Source organism: Hipposideros armiger, unplaced genomic scaffold (genome assembly GCF_001890085.2).
Source record: "Hipposideros armiger isolate ML-2016 unplaced genomic scaffold, ASM189008v1 scaffold_146, whole genome shotgun sequence".
Lineage (NCBI taxonomy): Eukaryota > Metazoa > Chordata > Mammalia > Chiroptera > Hipposideridae > Hipposideros > Hipposideros armiger.
The window spans coordinates 819,335-841,346 of NW_017731496.1; the positions used below are offsets into that span (position 1 = coordinate 819,335).

Genomic DNA, 22,012 nt, shown 5'->3' on the forward strand with positions numbered 1-22,012 from the left:
TTGTTAAAAAAGAGATGACTACAGTGCTTTTTAGAAAGATTTACATCAAAAATAAAAGTAATTTCTGAGTAATCCAAGATTTTATTGTAGCAGGGCTTCAAAAACATAACCGGCAACTTTTGTATCAGAATATAAGCATAAATAACCAAGCTCTCTGATACAAGGTAATCAGTATTCTGTCAACTTACAATGAGTAAAATCAATTTGATCAATGTTGAGCATATTATTTCAAATTATTTATCTTTCGTTGAATCTATAGCTTAAGAAACATTGGGCTAAGCTCACACATTGGGTTAGATTAACCTAGAAGAACCTTTTCCATCTGAATTGACTCCTATTTTGAGAGAGGTGGCAACCATAAGGCTTAAAAGACTTTACAAATTTTTTTATTGTGACCTAAGGTAAATAAAATGCATGTTCTGACCTAATACACACATACAAACACATACTAATAATACCTACCCTTACTACAGGCAAAATTCTGACATTTTTGCTTTATTTTAAGCATAACTGCTGGTCACAAACATAAAACTAATTTCACAGCTCCCTTATGGGTCACAGTCTGCAGTTTGAAAATTGCTGGCTAAAATTTAAAAAGAGACTTGCCAGTTCTTAGGCTATAACAGTCTATATGTAGTGATTATGTTATGATTGTTTGCATTAGTTTTAGGAGTTTCTCAAAGGCCGTCAGAAAGAGAATAGCTGTAGTTTGATTTGACCCAGACCATCCCTCCTTAGCCACAGATGAATAACTGCTAGTCTTTTTTAAAATTTCAACAATTTTTTGTAATCCTGAACAAGCATTATTTGACTTCTAGCTAGTGCCTGGGCTCTTTGCCTCTACCACAATTAAGGCAACTTTATACCAGATTATCCCATTATGTTCACTTTTATTTACCCTAACCCATCAAAACAAAAAAGGCAAACCCCTCTAATTATTTCCTGACCCTTTTCTTCTAGCAGATGTAGTGTACCTGATCTTCTTTTTCCTTAAATCAGGACCTCTTCTCAATTATAAACATATCCCCCTTCTTATCACCTGATCACTGTTAACATCTATTGGAGATGTGAATTTCACTCCCCTCATTTTCACTCAGCCAAGGAGCCTTAGCACCAAAAGGTAGTATCTCCTTTCTCCTAGTTTGCTATTAGTCTTTCCAAATAATTGCTAAAATGTACATGTCAAAGTTCTTCCTCTGAGGTCAGTGTTTTGTGACCTCAATACATTTATATCACTAATCTTCTGTGTTCTTACATTCACTGTGGATTTGGGTCCCTAGTTCAATCACCATCTTCTTTACCCCTAATTCTGCCATCGGGTTAGGTAACCTTGTGGTATCTTTTGAAGGAACTTTCAATGTCCTATTCTCACAGCTGAACCTCACATTTTTCAGTTTCTCTTCAAGTTGCCTCCTTTTATGTCTGCCTCCCAAATGTTACCCTTTTTCAGGGCTGTGTCAAACAGTTTATACTCCTGGATGCTCTTCGTGTCGTAACTTCAAATAAAGAAATTGGCTTGCATTTAGGAACCATTTGCACAAACAAATATGTATCTTCAAACCATATTAACACAGTTATGGTCACAAGAGGGGCAGATTGACAACCTCCACTACTGAATTTTTTTCTTTTTGTCCCTGTTGAAATTAAAGATTCATTTGCTGCTACTCTGTAATATGGGTAGGTTATTGAAAGAATTGTCACGGAGTGACATTATGCCAGCCTAGGATTTTTTTTTATGGCTCATAAAATTGGGGTTTATGAGAGTTTCCTGCTTTATTTCTGAATGCAACTGGTTTCCATTGAAGCTTTGGTTCTAAACAGTTCATTAACTCAGGTGGTTTATTTTAATCTCAGGGTTGTTTTCCTATTTAAAAAACAAACAAAACACATTATTATCAAACCAGTGACTTTTGGGACTTTTAAGTCTTTTGATGACTTATAGTTTTAATCTTATAAATGTGCTGTATGAGTGATTTATACTAGAAATCCATGATTGCTAAAATATAGCAAGCACATTTAGAATTAAATGTATTCTTTAGCCTTATTAGTCTTAGAAAATTGAGGCTCACATTTCTCATGAAATATACACATATCTACAAAAGCTGAAAGAGTGGTACCTCACAAAATTTTGACTAAATGGCATTATCCCTCAAGCCAGTAACGAATTCAAACATCTGATTTAAAGAATAAAATAGTTGGGATGGGAGAAATGAAGTGAGAAAGACAATCATAAAGTACTAGCAGTCTGAAGTTTTTAAGAATAGCTCAGCGAACAACAACAATCTCTGAAATCATCTATGTATTAAGCAATAGTGAGACATAATGTTTTCATTGAAAGGATTATTTCCTAATTCAGGGTAAAGAGTGTAACTATGTTATAGGAATCATTTGAAGTACTTGCTGTTTATTCATTTCTATTGAAACTGAGTCAGTTATCTGATCTTTGATGATGTATTAAAGATCTTTACTGTGAGTATAGGAAAGGTAAACATTTTATTTCTTATCTTTGTAATCAAGGGAAATGGCTGAGTCAATTTATGAAGTTTTTTATAAAAAGGAAGAAGGGATGTTATTAATTCAGAAAATGCATAAACCTGTGGAATAGACAGTACATTGAGAGACATTAACCATTGCTGGATTTTTTTAAGTGAGAGCATCATCAGAAATGAAATATTTGGTCCTTGAATTATGTTGCTGTAACTTTCAGCATTGTACAGAGGTTAAAATAATCTACAGAATAGTATAGCTCTTAAATCTGATACTATTCTTTTTAATTTAGGGAATAAGAAATGGTAATCTGCAATTAATAAACTGAATAAAGTTTGATGCCTACTTTTCGAATAGAAGGCATAAATTTTCTGTGAGGAAATTGGCTATTATGAGGAATATTTTTAAGAGCGAAAGAAGAGCAGAGTCCTTGCTCTGGGGATATAATAAACTTCTGTAAAGAGAGTGCAAGTACCTATACGTATCTTAACCATTGATTATCGATTGTACATTTATCTGCTGGATAATTTTAATTCTGCAATATTAGTATCAAGTCAGTATGTCTTTGTGAATGGGAATTTAAGCAGAACATAATCATTAGGTAAATCTGTTTTTAAGAAATTCTCATGATGAACTAAAGGCCAAATACTTTGGGTTATCCATATTTATAAACCAAAAAGATTATAATGTTTCAAGTACAAAAAAGAATTTCCATTTAAAAAAATCTTTGGACATGTCTTCATTTGTCTGTAAAATATAGCAATTCAGAAACTACAGGAAGTATATTTGTAATTGAACATAAGAAACTGAACCACAGAATTAGGTAATCAGAAAGCATTTATTGACCATCTGTGTATATCTCCAAGGTGTGATCAAAAGATACAGTGAATGTTTACATTAAAAAAATTATTACAGTAGAAGACACATTGCCATTAATCCCCCTCAAAATACTCCCCCTCGCTTCGAACACACTTATCCCATAGTTCTTGCCACTTTCTGAAGCAGTTCTAGAAGTCCTCTTTTGTGTCTTTACTTCATTCTCCATCGTGACAATGCTACGTGTCACACATTGCTTCTGGTATAGCAATTTCTGTCAAATAAAAACATTATGGTGTATACTCACCCACCTTATTCACTGGATCTGGCACTGTGCGACTTCTGGCTCTTCCCCAAAGTCACAATGACCATGACAGTAAAATGTTTTGAAACGATTCAGACATCGAGGCAGCCACAATAGCACAACTAAAGACACTCACAGGGCTGTCCGAGTGGCTCATTGGTTAAGAGTTGTCTTGGGAAGAAAAAAAAAAAAAAGAGTTGTCTTGAGAGCGTGAGCTCTGAGCATCAGGGCTGCCGGGGTTCAGATCCCACGTGGGCCAGGACCCTCTACAGCTAAGATGGTGAACAACAGCTCAACCTGGAGCTGGGCTGCCGTGAGTTGCTGGCGACAACGTAGGCTGCATTGGGCTGCTATAAGCTACCGTGAGTGGCCGGCAGCCGGCGGGAGCTGCCGTGAGCAGCCGTCCAATGGCCGGCAACTGATCTGCCTCACCCGGGAAGAACGCAATGATAATACCAACATGGGCTAGTGAAGCGACGTACTCCACAGCTAGACTGAAGAACAAAAGGACAGCAACTTGTCTGTTCCCCTTCCCCCAATTCCCTAGCGCTGTTCCCACCCAATTTCCCAATTAAAAAAATCTTTAAAAAATGAAAGACACTCACAAAAAAGGACTTCCAGAACTGCTTCAGGAAACAGCAAGAACAATGGATAAGTGTGTTTGAAGCTAGGGGGGCTATGTTTTGAGGGGGATTAATGGCAATGTGTCTTTTACTGTAATAAACTTTTTAATTTCAACATTCACCATATTTTTTTATCATACTTGTATACTTAATATTATAGGTCACATCGAAAGGGAAAGATAGATACTAGAAGACGTGATCCTTCTATCAGAAAACCACATAATTATAGGCAGTCAAACCATTAAGGACTTTTAAATGGGATACATTGTGTGTTTACCTTGAAACTGAAGATACCGACAATCCAAAGCTAAAGTTGATTTTTTTTTTACCTCTGCCAATATTCTAAAAAGTGGACCTTACTGATAAAATACAGTTAAATTAAGAAAGCTAGTACAAAGAAATGTCACATGATTTGAAAATTACAGATAGGTTAAACGCAACATTAGCATGTCAGGATTCTCAGCAGTGGAATTTTTGGACTATTACAGTCACAATTATTACATCTTTGTTGGGTAAAATTGTTGCTATGCATGTCCTTAAAAGGCTGGAAGACTAAAAGTTACTGAAATAACTCCTCCATGATATTGAATAAAAGTTTCATGAAGCATGAAGAACAATTATTCTTCCATTGAGATAAATTGTTTTATATTCTAAAATTATTAGTATTGTATATATTTGAGGCTTTAAAATTGTCTTAATCAATACCCATTTATTTTTCTCATGATTCTTTACCTAAGCAATATTAATAATTTGAATACTATAGTGTTAATGTTGATTATAGTTACTAGTATTTCCTGCTATAAACCAGAATGATACTCTATGCTCCCAATTCCTAAAATTTATCAGGTAAGATATCATTTTTATACTTCCATTTAAAGATTTACATGGGTAAGTAAGTTAGTTAAAATTGTCATCTTCAGTAATCATAAAGACAAATTATCCTGAAAAATAGCTTTTGCTACTTCTTTATTTTTTAGCTCTCAAGAGGATGTTAATAATTTATTTCGTCATAACAACTGTTTGTATGTTTTGTATATGTGTGTAGGATTAGGTAATATTATGTTAATAGTTTTTGTATTATGTTGATATATTTTCATCCTGCCTTTACTCTTTCATGGGGAAATATGCACTTACAGCAGGCTTGAATTTACTTTTTCAATTATAGACATTTATATTTTAAGTATTTTTGTTCTATTTATCCTGCCTTTCATATTTCTGTTATTTTCAGTTAAATGCATGTATTGATTTATCTGTTTGGGTAAATTCTCCATAATGCTAAAGGCATTATCATGCCTCTCAAATAGACTTTGATATGTAAAAGCATACAAAACTCTTGTTTGAGCCACCGTACACAACCACCAAGATCATAGAGGACGAAAAGGACTTGATAAGTGTCCTCCAATTCTTCTCATTTGTTCTGAGGGATAGCATTACTTCAGACCTCTATAACACAAATTTGGGTGCTACCAAGAATGTGAGATGTACTTCCTACTACAAATAATACTTGATAATACCAGTGGGTCTCTAGTTTCAGAAAGCTTTTAGTCAGTGCAGGCAGATGAAGGCATTTTATCAAAAATTTACAATGTAATGCCCATTATCATATTTTTAAATTTGTTACGTAATATGTGTATAAAGACATTATCAGTTTAGTGTTATGACTTCTGGTTGTAAATATGAATGTTTTAGTAAAATATGGTTTAGTAAAATACAAAGGTGATTTATATAAATATTTATATATTTTCATTGTGCTAATTTAGTTAAAATTTCCTTTTTATCTTCAGATTGAAATTTTTTTCTCACCTTTCATTAATAGGTAGTATAGATCAATCAGTGTTAAAAGAATTACCCCCTGAACTCCTGGCAGAAATTGAATCTACCATGCCACTTTGTGAACGTGTGAAAATGAATAAACGCAAGCGTAGCACAGTTAATGAAAAGCCAAAATATGCTGAAATCAGTTCAGATGAAGATAATGATAGTGAAGAAGCTTTTGAATGTAAGTATCACATAATTTTATTATTACTTTAAATTAAAAAGATTGATGTGTTTGTCTCATTTATAATTTTTTGGGTTAGTAAGAGTACAGTGATCTTAATTCTTAATAATATAGCAAGTTTTTTTTCTTTATACTTAAAAAATATGTGAAAGATGAGATCAGTTGGCACCAAGAAAAAAATTTTTAATCTACAGTTAGCATCAAATAACACTCGTATGTGTCTGTATGTATTTAGCAAACATTATTGAGCTCCTACTAATGCTGAGCACTGAGAATAAAAATACAAATAAGATGTGGCCCCTGTCTTTGAAGAGTTTTCATTTTAATGGGGGGGAAATGTAAACAATTGTAATACATTGAGAAAAGTACAGTGATAATAATAAATCCAGGGTGCTCTGGAAACACATTGGATTGGCATCAAAAGTCATATTGGGTGTTCAGGAAATGCTTACTGGAAGAGGTGACACTTGATTTGAGTCTTGAAGGACACGTAGGAGATAGCCAGGTGAAAAAATATTTAAAACCATACTATCACTAAATTATGAATGGATTAGCCACATTGCCGATTATCTGTGTGGTTTGGACCTGGCTTCTCCTTTTTGCCCAGCTGTGTCCTGGAATTCCTCCCTTGTTTCACTGTTTTCCAGAGCTGGCTTCTTCACTACACAGCTACCTCTCTACAACACTGTGATCACCTGTCTTTGCACTAGACTTGCTATTCCTCGCCTGTCTTCCTACTGGTCCACTGAAAACGTTCTTCTCTTTTATCCCTATCTTCCTTCTTCTGGAGCAAGAGAATTGAGCCTAGCCAAGAGGGGTCAGCAACCTTGTTTGACTTAAACGGCATTCAGTGGAAACAGACTATGGGAGATCTTCACTTGTGTGCCAACTGACTTAGTCATTATGACCAAAAGAAGTGGGAAGACCACCAGTGTGTTCTACCTTTTCCACCTAGTGTCCATAGATTGAGGTGTGACAAGCAAGGACAGGAAGGACAGATGCATGCTGCCATTTTTAAATGTATATTGCTGATGGAAGCCCTTCACCTTCTCCAAAGTTTTTAATCAATGTTCATTTACCCTGATCGTCTTAAAATTGTGAGCTCTTGAGCTATGAGCAGTAGACTATGAATACTGAACAAATATGAACAAAGTTTTAAAGTTGAAATAAAATATATAGCAAAGTTAATCTGACATTTAATTATATGTATAATTGTTATAATTTGTATTATCATGAGATGTATTTACATGCAGTATATTTCAGTGGGTGAAGTTACTACTTTTTTATTACAATCAAACATTTTGGTCATATGGGAACATATGCTCGGGAAAAGGAGAAAGGAGACCTGGTGGCCCAGAAACTCACTCCCCTTTATATACATGTCTCTCTTTCATTTTTCCTCCCTCCCCCAAATATATCATTCATTTCTAAAGGGAATAGTTTAGAAGGAGAAGTTTTTAATTGCAGGTTTATTTCAAATCACACTTCATCTCCTTAAGTGAGAGTGGCTGCCTGCATTGCTAAGCTGATGAGAATTCTGAAGGTACCTCAGTTAAGTAGAAAGGGCAGCATAATCAGAAGTGCCCATGAAGTATAAAATAGGGGAGAGAGCCACAAATGCCTTGCTTGTCATCAGCACAGCCTCTATTCTTTTCCTTGCTTTCTATTATGAAAGCTAGTGTCTCATCTTATGGAAACGCATAGTTTCGTGTTAAAGCCATGGAACCCATTATATCTATGCCCAAGTATACTGAAGTCTAAGATTAGAGTACCTGAGCTTCAACCCCGGCTAGGAAAAAGAGGAGTTTGAGTTTCTCTGGGTTTTTCAAGAGACCTCAAATTAGCTTCCTGTTTTTCTTGGTTTATTTCTGTACAAGTAATATAGGAAAAGTCAACTCTGGGGCTACTGATTTGATTGATGAAAGAATGCCAGTTGATAGTTGACAGACAACCAAACTGTCATTATGCCACAAGAAAAGCAATGTGGTAAAAATATACTACAATACAAGATATAAAAGTATTGTCTGGAACATAAGTAACAAGCTCAGGCTGTTTTGAGAGAGACTTTTTGAAACCTAAAGTTTTACTGCAGTTTAATCAAATTGGTCTCCCAAAAATCTAAAACTAAGGAAATAGTTTAGTTGAAGGAGAGAAGGAAGGATTGAGGGGTAATTTTGAAAGATTTAGATAGCCGTAGCCCAAATAGAAGGTCTAGAGAAGGAGGAGGGGAGATATACAAGAAGCTAAAGAAAGATATAGGTGAAATCTGGAAAGGGATAGTGGGAAACACCCAAGTCCTACTTTATGTACCTCTCTGTTGAGCACCTACCCTACTTCCAGGGTAATGAGAGAAACAGAAAGAACAAGCTAGTCGTAATGAAGAGGGATCCTGATAGCCTTATTGCAGCACACAATGTAGCATAGAAGTTGGGTTTGTTTGTTTTCTAATTTCCATTCCATTTTCATCCTGATTTTTAATTTCCCATATTTAGCCTAAAGTTGAATGAATTTGAAACAAAAATCTCCAAAGCCTAAAAAAATTACCACCTATATATTTATTGTATGTACTTGCTAACAATTGTAAGATTTTTCAAGCATTTTCACTTGTAGAATTGAATGCTTGATATGGAATTCTTATGAAATAATTAAAATTCAAAAATATTAAGTAGGTTATAATTGAGGTCATAGAATACTACTTTCTGAACAAGTTTACTTGCTAGTTGTCGTTCCTCATGTTTAGTAGTATGAGGTATTTCAGAATTTCATATTTAGGTATTTCAGTACTTGCTTGAAAAAACACTTAGTGAATACTCTCCATAATGACCTGTTTCTCTCTCTCTCTCTCCCTCTCTCCCTCTCTCTCTCTCTCTCTCTCTCTCTCTCTCTCTCTCTCTCTCTCTCTCTCTCTCTCTCNTCTCTCTCTCTCTCTCTCTCTCTCTCGCACGCACGCACGCACGCACGCCTACATACCTACTTACATTTATATAAGGCAGCCCCTCACTAAAAGAATATACTAGGGTATACCCTAATCATAAAAGGGGGGAAATTCTCCCTCATATATTTTATAGTCAAATTTATGCCTAATTATGAAGAAAATCATTGAACATTTAACTATATCCATTTACGTTTGTCCTTTTTAATGAATTGCCTTGCTCTGCCAAGCCTATATGACCACAAAAAAGAGGAAACAAAGTTATCTTTTTTTGTCATACTGTCTGTAGATTGGACAGAAGGATCCGGAAAAAAACTAAACTAGATTCTTGATTAGGAATAGCTGGGGCAGCTTGTAAGAGTGGGATTAGCCAGGGTATAGACACACTGATTATCCATACAGAAGGACACCAGCACAAGCATAGAGTGCATGGGCCAAAGGTTGGCATCTTTAAACCTAAGCCAGGCAGGAGACTCAAGAATAAGATTTGTATTTGGGTTTTGATCGTAATTAAAGTATCAGAATAGAAGCCAGACAGACACAAGAAAGCATGGGAGTCACATTTAGATCACCTGGCTAGAAAGTATGTCATTGTCAGCAACAAGTGATCACAATAACAACCAGGATATGATCCCAAGTAGGACACATCAGTTCTCTATCCTGGTTTTAACTTGGTGGGGTTACACCCTAGAGCAGGTATGATAAATATTTGTCATATTTATACTGCCCTCCAGCTCTCAATGGACAGACATTGCTAATCAGTCTTCCTTGCTGAAATATGGTACTTTGTCTCAAGGCTCAGAATGATTCTCAATGCTCTAGGCAGCTATTACCAGTTGATCAGAGTTGATGTGTCAGATGAAATCTGTTTGCTAGTCCTGCCTAAAGGCTTCTGTCAGTACTGGTGATGTTAGCAGAATGCTTAGACCTCTGGAAGAAAGGGGAAAGGATTCAAGGTAACATACATAAATATGCTTACGTAGCATGCATAAGCTTAAAAGCTTTTCCTCTTGGGTTTCAGCAAGCGTGTTTTTGGAGAACTGAATTCAATATATGATATATGAGTTTTTACAACTATATGGTTTTATCCTATCTCTGTAGGCTTGTGATGTTAGGTTATCAGAGTCTATTGAATTTATAGCAAAGTTGTAGGCTTAACTTGACTGTTAATTGATCATATACGCGGTTACTCATATTCTATAACACTTTCTTGAAAGTTTACTTTGCCTCCAAACCCTACCCCCATCAATAGTCCACATGCTTTAAGGTGTTTGTTTTTAATCTAATCCTAGGTAAAGATTGTTTTACATGCTTTAGTTAATCCTAAAGTTTAGATATAATCTTTACTGACACTGAATACCTCTTTGAAATGAGCAGTGTGGTTTAATTCTCAAAACATTCATATCTATATTTATTAGCAAACCAAATTATGAAAAATCTTTAACTCTAGATAGGTAATGCTAAAATGAGTGATATCATTTCTGTACTGTACAGAGGGTGCCGAAAAAAATGTATACACATTTTAAGAAAGGAAAAAACAGTATTAAATTGTAATACTCAATATATACCGATAACAAAAGATGAATACAAGTCGTGTGTGTACATTTTTTTGGCACTCCCAGTATTTATATTTCTGGTTAAACAGAATGACTCAGAATTTCCTAGTCCCATACAATGTAGATTTTTTTTCTCCCCATTTGGTTCATTTGTTAAGTAAAAGTTTTAATAGTCTTTTTAAATGAGGTAAATTATTTGTCATGGGGATTTGCTTCTAGCCTCTAGGAAACGACATAAAAAAGATGATGATAAAGCTTGGGAATATGAAGAGCGTGACAGAAGAAGCTCTGGGGATCATAGGAGAAGTGGCCATTCTCATGAAGGAAGAAGGAGTTCGGGTGGTGGTCGTTATCGAAACCGAAGCCCATCAGATTCTGACATGGAAGATTATTCTCCTCCTCCCAGCCTTAGTGAGGGTAATTCATCAGTGTCAACGGATTTCTTACATAAGCCAATTTAAATTTAGGGCCTTAACTTGGAAGAATATTTCATATTTTTATGAGTTAATTAACAACTCCTAATTTTTAATCAAGACCCAAGTATATATTTAGTCTGGATTGGCAGTGATTATTGTTTAAGTATTTAATTAATGTTTAGGAAGAAACTATAAACACAAATAAAAGTTGTCATACATGCATTTCAGTATTTCTTCTTGTTCATTTTAGTTGCTAGGAAAATGAAGAAAAAAGAAAAACAGAAGAAGAGGAAAGCTTATGAACCAAAACTAACACCTGAAGGTAACATTTTAGTTTGTCTTTATTCATGTTCTTCAACTTCCACTTTCAACGTGAAATAATATGTTTTTTTCCCCTCTGTTGCAGAAATGATGGATTCTTCAACTTTTAAGAGATTCACAGCCTCAATAGAGAATATTTTGGATAATTTAGAAGATATGGATTTTACTGCATTTGGTAAAGTCATTTAAAAATATATTTACTTAAAGTATGTGTCTAGCTTTCTACCAGTTACTCTAGTGGATAAAAAGGCATGGTCTGTGCTCACAAGAAATTTAAAATCTAGTTGTGGAGTCAAATCTATGTTAGCAAGAAACTGAAAACTTTAGTATAAAAATCAAGTTTTAAAAAGAATCCTGAGAGTGCAACTACCACAGGTTAGAGTAATTAAGGAAGTCTTTGTGCAGACAAGCATTGAATAGGCCCTGCATAAGGAGGGTACTAATATGAGCAGAAATAGGCACCCATCCATCTAGTCACTTATTCTAAAAGCCAATATTGATTGAATACTTCCTGTTTATCAATAGTATGTTAAGTGCTAGAGATGCAATGATAAATACCGCAGAGGCCCTGGCTTTAACTACAGTAAGTCCTCACTTAAAGAAGTCCTGAAAACTACAACTTCAGAAACAACGACCTATAGTTGATAGAAACAAGAGTTAAAATCCTATGGCATATTTCTGGTCATAAAATAATCACCAAATTTCTAAATAAAGACCCAAAACACTTCTAATATTTAACATTGAAATAAATGTGAGCTATACATACATTTAAGAAAAATGAAAGATAATTATTTTTCAACCTGCTTATTTTAGTTGGGAGTCATGGGTGGCCGGAGCCTATCCCAGCAGCTCAGGGCTCAAGGCAGGACCAACCCTGGACAAGATACCCTTCTGTTACAGGGCGCACTCACACATACCCACACTCACTCAGACTGGTACATTTTAGACATGCCAGTTAACCTAACAGGCACGTCTTTGAGATGTGGGAGGAAGCCCTAGTACCTGGAGAAAACCCACACAGATACGGGGAGAACATGCAAACTCTACACAGCCAGTGGAACCTGCTGGGAATCAATTTTTTTTTCTCATAAATATTATAATGAAACGATGTTGAATTAAATGAAGTTATTCAAATACCTGCTATAATACATAAGCTAATATGGAAAATAAAATAGTAAACCAATTATGATACAATAGAATTAATGTAATATTCATATTACTTTAAAAATAATATGTAAAGATTGTATCTATAAATATAAAATATTAGGTTTATAAAAATACTTACAGTGTTTAGATCTCAACAATTTTACGCCACCTTCAGCTGGTACAAACACTAGTACCTAATTTATACAAAAACCATATGGCATATAATAATTTTGATATATCTGTTTGAAAATGCCTTAAAAGGTGGTATATATTAGTCATTATTTTGAAAGTACTTGTTTTGTGAGGGTTACTTAGCTTTCATTAATGTGTTTCCCCACTATTTGGAGTATCAGTTTCATCATTTCTAAAACTTTCTAATTCTGTGCTGAGAAACTGTCTTCTGTGTCATTTAAGATCCCAACAGGAAGGCAAATGGAACTTTCAAATTAGGAAAATTTGAGGAGGAGTACTTACAAAGAGACCAATTACAGAAGTAGGGGCAGAATAGCGCCTGAAACCAGGGTCAACAGGCATGGAAGTGTTACCATCTCTACACCCAAAGGAACATGGATAAAGAGAACTTATCAGAACTCACTCAGTATTGCGGGGGCGGGGGGGGGCGGAAGTGGTGAAGTGGGCTGCCCTGACAAAAGCAGTAACCTTTTGGTCTGAGGACATAGGCAGCCTGAGGAGGCCTTATAAGGAAGGAGTCAGCGATATAAGTATCCTGACCTCTCTCCTCTTTGATCGTGGGACAGGGCACCTCACTGGTTAAACCCAAGCAGAAGCCAGAAGGTGTGGAAGACTCTTGTAGCTCATACAGGTCAGCCTCGTAGGGCAGAGAACCGATTGAGGAGGATCCACGGTATATCTAAAGTAGTCAAGATATCTCTATCCTCTTCCCATCTTAGTCAGTCAGAACTCTAACTTGAATCACTGTCCTCTTTCCTTCAGGGTTTGCGTGAGATTCACAGAGGCCTCTTGGGTTGTTGTTTGTTTAGCTTGTTTACATGTGTTTGTGTGTCCAGAAATTTGATTTAAAAGGTAAGCTCACTATTGTGAGCTGTTTCTTTTCTCTAAACTGTTGGTGTTTGTTTTCAGGTGATGATGATGAAATTCCTCAGGAACTGCTCTTAGGAAAACATCAGCTTAATGAACTGGGCAGTGAATCTGCTAAAATTAAAGCAATGGGTATAATGGATAAGGTATCTCACTAAAGTAAAATTTATGAATTTACTTAATATCTAATGTTTGAAATTAAAGTGTTCAAGGTAAATTGCAAAGTTTACATCAAGTAATAATGCAAAGAAAATTCATGGTTGCTTCTAAGAGTCTGACTGAATTATTTCTTTTTAAAAAAACTTGAATCAAAGAAATATTCTGCAAATTATTCTAAAGATAATCATATTGCATTGAAAGCGGCATGGACCTGGAATTTTTCACTTTTTAATTTTTTCATTGTCGCAAATATTTAGATTATTTCAATGCAGAAATAAACTGAATTTTTCTTTGACGTTTGCTTTAGTCATTTACAGTGGTGAAAGAGTAAAGCTATGGTTTGAACACATTAAATACATAGGCTCATTGCTTTAGGCTTAATGATAACTTGTTGAGTTGTCTTTCCTATAAGCTCTCTGTTGCTCAGTAGTCTCACTGCATTAACGGAATAGCAGATTTTTTTTTCATTGATAATAACTTCAAACAATAATGACAACATCAAGGGATTGCTTCCCATAATCTTTATGAGCCACCATTTACCCCCTAAACTACTGCATGATTGCTATGCAAATACAATTTCAAGAAGAATCATCTCCTCCTCCTCTTCTAACAGGCTCCCTCTTGCACAAAATTATCTACTCTAGTTTCCTAATCTGTACTGTAAAGATAATGATTTGTCCTTCAAGAATAGTAAAAGAATTAATAAAAGAATTTATGTTGCTATTTTAGCTTTCCACTGACAAAACTGTGAAAGTCCTAAATATCTTGGAGAAGAATATTCAAGATGGGTCAAAGCTTTCTACTTTGTTAAATCATGTAAGTTTAAGATCAGTGTTGTTTAATTTTATCCTTATTGTTGTTAGATACAATTTTTTGTAAGGAACTTTGATTTGTAGGAAAAATTCCAAATTTCAATTTGACCTTGTTACCACTTACTAGTTACATTCATTAGCATTGCTGTTAGAATTATACTTAGCAATTCAAAATTAATTTTACACATTATCAACTCACAACTTTGACATAAAGTAAGAATAATGACATGTAAATTCATTTAAAGTATTCTTTAATCTTACATTATTCTCTTTCTTGTGTATTTGAGTGTGTTTAAAACATCCTTTCATTTATGAAATGATAGCAGGTAATTATTCTTTTTCTTGATGTTCCCTGGAAAAATAGTTAGAAATCTTAAGCTGATTTCCTAATGTTATTAGGAATATTAATTCCTATTAATAAATATTCTTATGCCATTTTTACACATAGCTCAAGTGGTTATTGAAAGGATTAATTAAGTCAGGGAATTCATACAAAGTGCTTAACAATGTCTGGAATATTGAGAGGTCTCAATAAATGTCAACTGGAACCTTTGTTAAATTTTAGTATGTTTATATCAAAAGCAGTAGCAACATGGTGTAAAGGTTATGAACTGATTAAATGGCCTGTGATCTGCCTTCCTAGCATTGTAGCAGACATTCAAAATCGTGTGCACTCAAATTGATCTTGATATCTCTATCATTAATGAGTACAAACGCTAACGCTTATAGGTATATAATACAAGAGATAAAAATTTGAGAAAGTTTTGAGTTAATGAATTTTTATTTTTAAAAGCCTGATTTTAAAAATAGTATATTTATTGTAAAAAAGTTTTAAAACACTGGAAGGTCCACATTCCCATCCAGCAAAAACAATTATTAACACTTTTGATATAGATACTTTCGTTCTCATATATATGGATATGCTATGTATATTTCGTATATGCGCTGGATTTTATCTCAGGAGAAATGTTCTGATGTTTGCAGAAGCCACAGGTTTGCTAAGTGCTCTACATGGAATAAAAACTGTAAAAAACATAATTTCAGGTGGTATTTCAGTGGCTTATTAAGTATACCCATGTTTTTCCAGTGCCCCCTCTATCATAGAAACAAAAGGCTTAGACAAACCTATAGTGGCAGTATGCTCTGTGTTTACAAGTTTTATTTAAAATATACTTTGGCAAGAAATTGTGATAAATATCGTCAAGAATCTATTATAGAGTTCTAGAGAGCTAGCTGATTCCATCTTAATGAAATTATTTTCATTCATGAAAACCTTGGTGCTATTTAATGTGTTGGAGATAGTCTTTAACATTTGGCCTAGAGGATGAACCTCCTCAACTGACTCTTCCAAACAGCAATTTTATTTTATTTTTTTTATTATTATTTTTTTTTTAGCTGAGCCATCCTGCTACCTGTTGGTAGCTCAGCGGCTGCTCAGCTCGGGCTGGACTTGAACTGCTGTTGCTCAGAGCTCAAACTCTAGAGCGAGCTCTTAACCAACTGAGCCACTCAGCCGGCCCCCAAACAGCAATTTTAATATCAAAGAAAAGCTACTTTACCTTATTTTTTTTAGTAGGTATCTAAACATAAAATAAAACAAGGCTAGAGATTTAGAAAAATGCAATTCAAATTTTTAGGGATTAGTGATTAGAAAGCCCCTCTCTGCTTTATATATAATATGCTTTTATTTATTCCTTTTCCCTGTGTATAAGCTTTGAATAGCATACATATGAAGGTATTTCTAGAATATAAAGTTGATATTTCATAACTAAGGATGTGGTATGGGGTTTTTACTTTATAAGTAATATTAAAAGCGCCCTTCATAATTGTAATGCAAGCTGCCCGTGTGTAAATTAAAATGCAGTCTTCAGTCAGTTGTTGAATTACCCATTTTAGAAAATATGTTTTCAGCAATCTGTATAATCATTGCTTTTTAATCTCGGTTTCAAAAATACATTGCTGTTGAAAAATATGTATTAGGATTGATTAAATCAGTAACATTTTACTAGTTTTAAATAAGGCTCTATCTTTTGTTGTTAATTTTTGCTTTGTTCTCACAATAATGAGCAGAATTTATAGTTTTTTGACTATCATAATGTTTATACCCCTAATACAAAATTATTTGGATGTATATAATTATAGTCTTTAGCTAAAATCTTAGATTTAGATAAAGTACACAGAAGATAAAGGTAACTATAACTTTGTCACTGGAGTGTCATCTAGTGGTGAAATTAGGAAATAGGGTGTATTATGTTTGAGAGCATTGAAACAAGTATCTTACTTAAAGTAATATCAGTATTTGTACTTCATTCCTAATGTTTTGTAAAGAATGTACACATCAGAACTCTTACCATGTTTTTCACCTGTGAAAATCAAATATATCATAATTTAGTTTTTTATATTTTAACCTATAAATGTACTTCATTAACAATGTGCTGTTTTATAGAATAACGATACTGAAGAAGAAGAAAGGTTATGGAGAGACCTTATTATGGAGAGAGTTACAAAATCAGCAGATGCCTGTCTTACAACTATCAACATTATGACATCCCCAAACATGCCAAAAGCTGTATATATTGAGGATGTAATTGAAAGAGTTATACAGTACACTAAATTTCATTTGCAGAATACACTTTATCCTCAGTATGATCCTGTTTACAGATTAGATCCTCATGGAGGTTAGTTTGCCCTTTTGTACTGATAGCTTTTGATTACAATATCAAAATTACCTGTTACATAATTTTACCATGTTGGATGTCTCATAATGCAATGACTTAAAATAGCATCAAAATTATTAGATTACATAGATTGTAAAAAACACTGGCTTTGATTTGACTAGAATATAGAACTTTAGTTAACCTAGAACTTGTTCATTTGTTTCTTTAGCATCTATTAACATATAATAAAGTAATTTCTACTGGTCAGAGAAAATCCCAGATAATATTAACTTCTGGTTCTATTTACTATCCCTTAAGTTTGCCCCAAATATTAGTTACCTACAGAATGGATTCATTCAGAATATATATTCTTTCTGTTATTTGTAACCTTTAAAAATGAGCAGTGAAATATTTAACATGTACATGGTAGAAGAGAGAAGGACAAACTTGATTCATGAGTAATCTACATTTAGTTACCTATTGTTTAGTAATTGCAAATAAATTTAAGGTTAATATAATCTTAGTATCCTGCTCCAATAAAAATAAATAGAAATAAAGATGAAGTGATGTTTTACATATAAGAATTTAACAGCCACTTAAATGTGCCATACATTAACTGTTACAAGTATGTTTACCTTGACTAAATATGCCTAGAGAGTAATTTTCTCTCTTAATAAATAACCAGCTTTATTTACTGAGTTGTATTTTTATGTAGAAATAAAAACATGTGTTCTCTTAATTCAGAAAACAGTTTTATTACTGTTTGTTACAAGTTTATATGTTCCTTTTTTTTTTTTTTTTTTTTTAGGAGGCTTATTAAGTTCAAAGGCAAAACGGGCAAAATGTTCTACCCATAAGCAGAGAGTAATAGTAATGCTTTATAATAAAGTTTGTGACATTGTTAGCAGCTTATCAGAATTGCTAGAGATACAACTTCTTACAGACACAACAATTCTTCAGGTAAGTTCTTTTGAAACATTTTGTATATTTGTAGACCAGTGATTTATGAATAGAGGGTCTGATTGATTTTGATATAACCTTGCTCACTCAATAATACCAGCACTGTGTTATTTTTTTCCATTCAGAGTATGTTATATCTAAATTCAAGAAATAAATTTCAGTGAAATCTTAAAAAGAAACATTTTGTGCATATTCAGGTGAATGAATGTAGTATAAATTCTAGACTCTAGATTCTTTGAAAGAATTTCTTTTCTTTTAAAATATGTCTGGATATTTTCATCCAGAATGGCAGAAATGGGTTTTTTTGTTTGTTTGTTTTTATAATATTTCTTGGCATTTGTCAATCCAAAAGGTGGAGGTTAGAAGAATGGCAGCTATGAAGGAAGATATGTGCTAGTATACTTGAGGATAAAGGGAGAAGAGAAAGAACTAGATACTGATTGATGAGGGGAAAGTAAATGCCCGCTTAGTGTTTCCAATAATTGTGTATGTTTTAGAATTTAGTAAGGTGGAATGTTACTGAAATCAGCTAGAGATGTGTACTGATTACTCTTTGTGTGTGTGTATGCAGGTATCATCAATGGGAATAACACCATTTTTTGTAGAAAACGTCAGTGAACTACAGTTGTGTGCCATTAAGTTAGTCACTGCAGTAAGTATAATCAATTTGTATTTTTAGTTCTCTCTCCAAAAAAAAAATATTGATATCGTTTAATTTAAACCTGCAAAAATTAATGTAGATTCATGGTTTCCATAGAGTTATTTCGATATAAGGACTATTTTAATTTTAGTGTGCCTTAGATTTTAAACTCTTCTAAATACTTAAATATTTCAGTTAGTAATTCTATAATATTTACAATAAAATCAGAATTGTTTAAAATTTGTATCTTGTCTTACTTTCCATATCCAAGATACCATATTCCTTTAAAAGAAATTACAGTAATACCTTGGTTTGCGAGCATAATTCATTCTGGAAACAAACTACTCATATTGCAAGACATCACTCATTTACCACGTTAAAATGTATTAGAAATGTTTGCTCGTCTTGCGGAACGTGCAAACCACGTTACTCGCAAACCAGGGTTTTACTGTAGTATACTCTGACTCCTATAAGAATATTGTGTTATAATTAATGATAGAAAAGTCGAGTAAATTATTTCAGTCATTTTTGAAGATGTTGAAAATATTTTCATTCTAATTGGCAGATTATATTTTTTATCACATGTTATAGTATCATTTTTGTTTTGTTTTCAAATAATTGTAACACACTTATTTTGGAATCTTTTAATTATTAAACAGGTATTCTCAAGGTATGAAAAGCATAGACAGTTAATTTTGGAAGAAATTTTCACTTCACTTGCAAGATTACCAACCAGCAAGAGGAGTTTAAGGAACTTCAGGTAATTATAGCAAAGACCAAGTATAATGAAGAACTCCATTGTATGGTGGCCATTATATATTCATCATTTCTTCTTATTTTTTACTTTAATGGTCAAATGAAAGAGGCAGTTCAGGCAGAACAGCATGAAGAATAGCTTAGATGTGTGAAATAACAGTGCACATTTAGGAGACTTGAAGAAGTTCAGTGATTCTCAAGTGTAAAGATCTAAGGCAAGGCTTTTCAGTCTTAGAGCTATTGACGTTTTTGGCCATATAACACTTTGTTGTGCAGGGCTGCCCTGTACATTGTAACATGTTTAGCAGCATCCCTGATCTCTACCTATTAGATGCCAAAAGCAGCACCCCTCTTTCAATGAGTGACAGTCAGAATTTTCTCCAGATGTCCCCTGAGGAGTAAAACTATCCCTGGTTAAGAACCACTGGTTTATGAGTAGAACAATATGAAATTGGCTCGAAAGAGTCAGAGGCAGTTCAGGCATTGTATAAGCCATACTAAGGAACTTGGACTTAATGCTTTATACAGTGAGAAGTCATTAAATACTATTTTTAAAAGCTAAAAGATTACTCTTAACAGTAGTATAGAGAGTAGACATGAAGATTTTAAGTGCTCTTAAATCACAATTCACAGAGAAAGGAGTATTGTTCACTACTGTGGTCAGCATTATTGTCTTTGTTGTTGTAGGTAATCATCATCATTATCATAATTATCATTATAATATTCCTGTGTGATTGAATATGTTAATCTGGTATATAGAATTACATTGCTTTCAAGACTGTCTTCTGTAAAATAATTGTTTTTATCTTTATTTTTTGGACTAATTGTGTATTGATAAACATCTGTTATCTAGTAAGCCTGAAGAAAGGCTATCAGCATATAAAAGAATTGCTGTGTTTTTATAATATCTTTAGAACAAAAAGTTTAGAATTTGAGTTTTCATATTCTATCTCATTGAGCTAGCACAGATGATCAAGAGCTGATTTTAATAAGAAAATGAACTATGTAGCAGATTTTAATAAGAAAATGAACACCAGAATGCATGGGCATTTGGAAATCTTGAAGACTTTTCTCATTTAAAAAACCATTATGAGAAACATTTTATATTATTTATTACAGATTGTTTACCTGCAGTGCATATAGAGTATAGAAATTTGTATTAAATATTGCATTTTTCTTTGACTGTTTTAATTAAATATACATAGGGATTTAGTTGATATTTTTCTAATTTATAAAAATAATTAGACATGATGCTATTATAAGCACTAAATAAAAATAATGCCTAGAAATATTGGTAAAGAAAGCATCCTGAAACTTTCAGATGATAAATTACTTGAAAAATGAAATTCACTTTATGCTTTGTATGGTTTAAACGTTTTCTTCTCCATTAAAGGTTAAACAGTAGTGATATGGATGGAGAGCCTATGTATATTCAGATGGTTACAGCACTGGTTTTACAACTAATTCAGTGTGTAGTACACTTACCATCATCAGAGAAGGACTCTAATTCAGACGAGGACTCAAATAAAAAGGTAAGGAATCTTTTGTAAGTTTTATAACTGTATACTTCCATAGGAAAAAGCACATATATCCTCTGCCATTCTGATAAAACCGAAGTTCTTATTTAGGGCTTCATGGCTGGGCTTGAGGGTCTTTGTAGACCACTAACCTAGGTTTTAGGAGACTTGCATTCTGGTTCTGTTAATATCTGTCTACCTGTCATGAAACATACAAATTTAAATCTAAGTTTGTTTCTTCAGCTGTGAAATGGGGATGATAGTACCTAACAAGTCTACCATACCAAGTTTAAGACTCAAGTGAGATAAAGAATGTGAAAGTGAATATTACAATTATAACATGTAATATCTGCATTAATGTATAACATAATTGTAATTAATTCATGCAGCAAATGAGTTTATGCCCTCACTTCTGAGTAATGTGTAGCTATGATTTGGTTTTGTAGCTTTTACCTACTAATGCTTATAATTTTTCCAAGTTTTATAGTATAGTATTACTTCAAAAAAGTTCAAAAGAAACAGGAATAATTTTATTTCTTTATTCTGTTATAGCCAGGTATATATGTGTGTGTGTAATCATATATAATTGAGTAAAAATTGCATATTGAAAAAGTTGAGATCCCTGTTGTTTCTCCCCTATCCTAACCCCATTGTTTTTTCTCCAATCTCCCCTTCATTGCTGTTGGTGACGAGGCATCATGAGAATATTTACTCCTTTCATTTATTTACTTATCTGCATAAATTTGATACAGAATTTTTTTTTTAATTTACGTAAATGATATAATGACATATTCACAGCTAATTTTTTCACTCAACATTGTTTCTGTAGATAAAACTAAACACCATACTCTT

General features: G+C 33.5%; 1 protein-coding gene across 2 annotated transcripts in view; it reads left to right on the plus strand.

The window, feature by feature from the left end:
* Window positions 1-22,012, plus strand: part of NIPBL (NIPBL cohesin loading factor) — a 191,280-nt gene that overhangs the window by 124,931 nt on the left and 44,337 nt on the right. For both annotated transcript variants that reach the window (XM_019650739.1, XM_019650740.1), the window contains exons 11-21: window positions 6,047-6,229; window positions 10,937-11,134; window positions 11,384-11,455; window positions 11,540-11,629; window positions 13,702-13,805; window positions 14,548-14,634; window positions 17,077-17,308; window positions 18,096-18,247; window positions 18,819-18,899; window positions 19,547-19,647; window positions 21,037-21,175. In XM_019650739.1, the coding sequence (XP_019506284.1) occupies window positions 6,047-6,229; window positions 10,937-11,134; window positions 11,384-11,455; window positions 11,540-11,629; window positions 13,702-13,805; window positions 14,548-14,634; window positions 17,077-17,308; window positions 18,096-18,247; window positions 18,819-18,899; window positions 19,547-19,647; window positions 21,037-21,175 (1,439 nt within the window). The remainder of the gene's footprint in view (window positions 1-6,046; window positions 6,230-10,936; window positions 11,135-11,383; window positions 11,456-11,539; window positions 11,630-13,701; window positions 13,806-14,547; window positions 14,635-17,076; window positions 17,309-18,095; window positions 18,248-18,818; window positions 18,900-19,546; window positions 19,648-21,036; window positions 21,176-22,012) is intronic.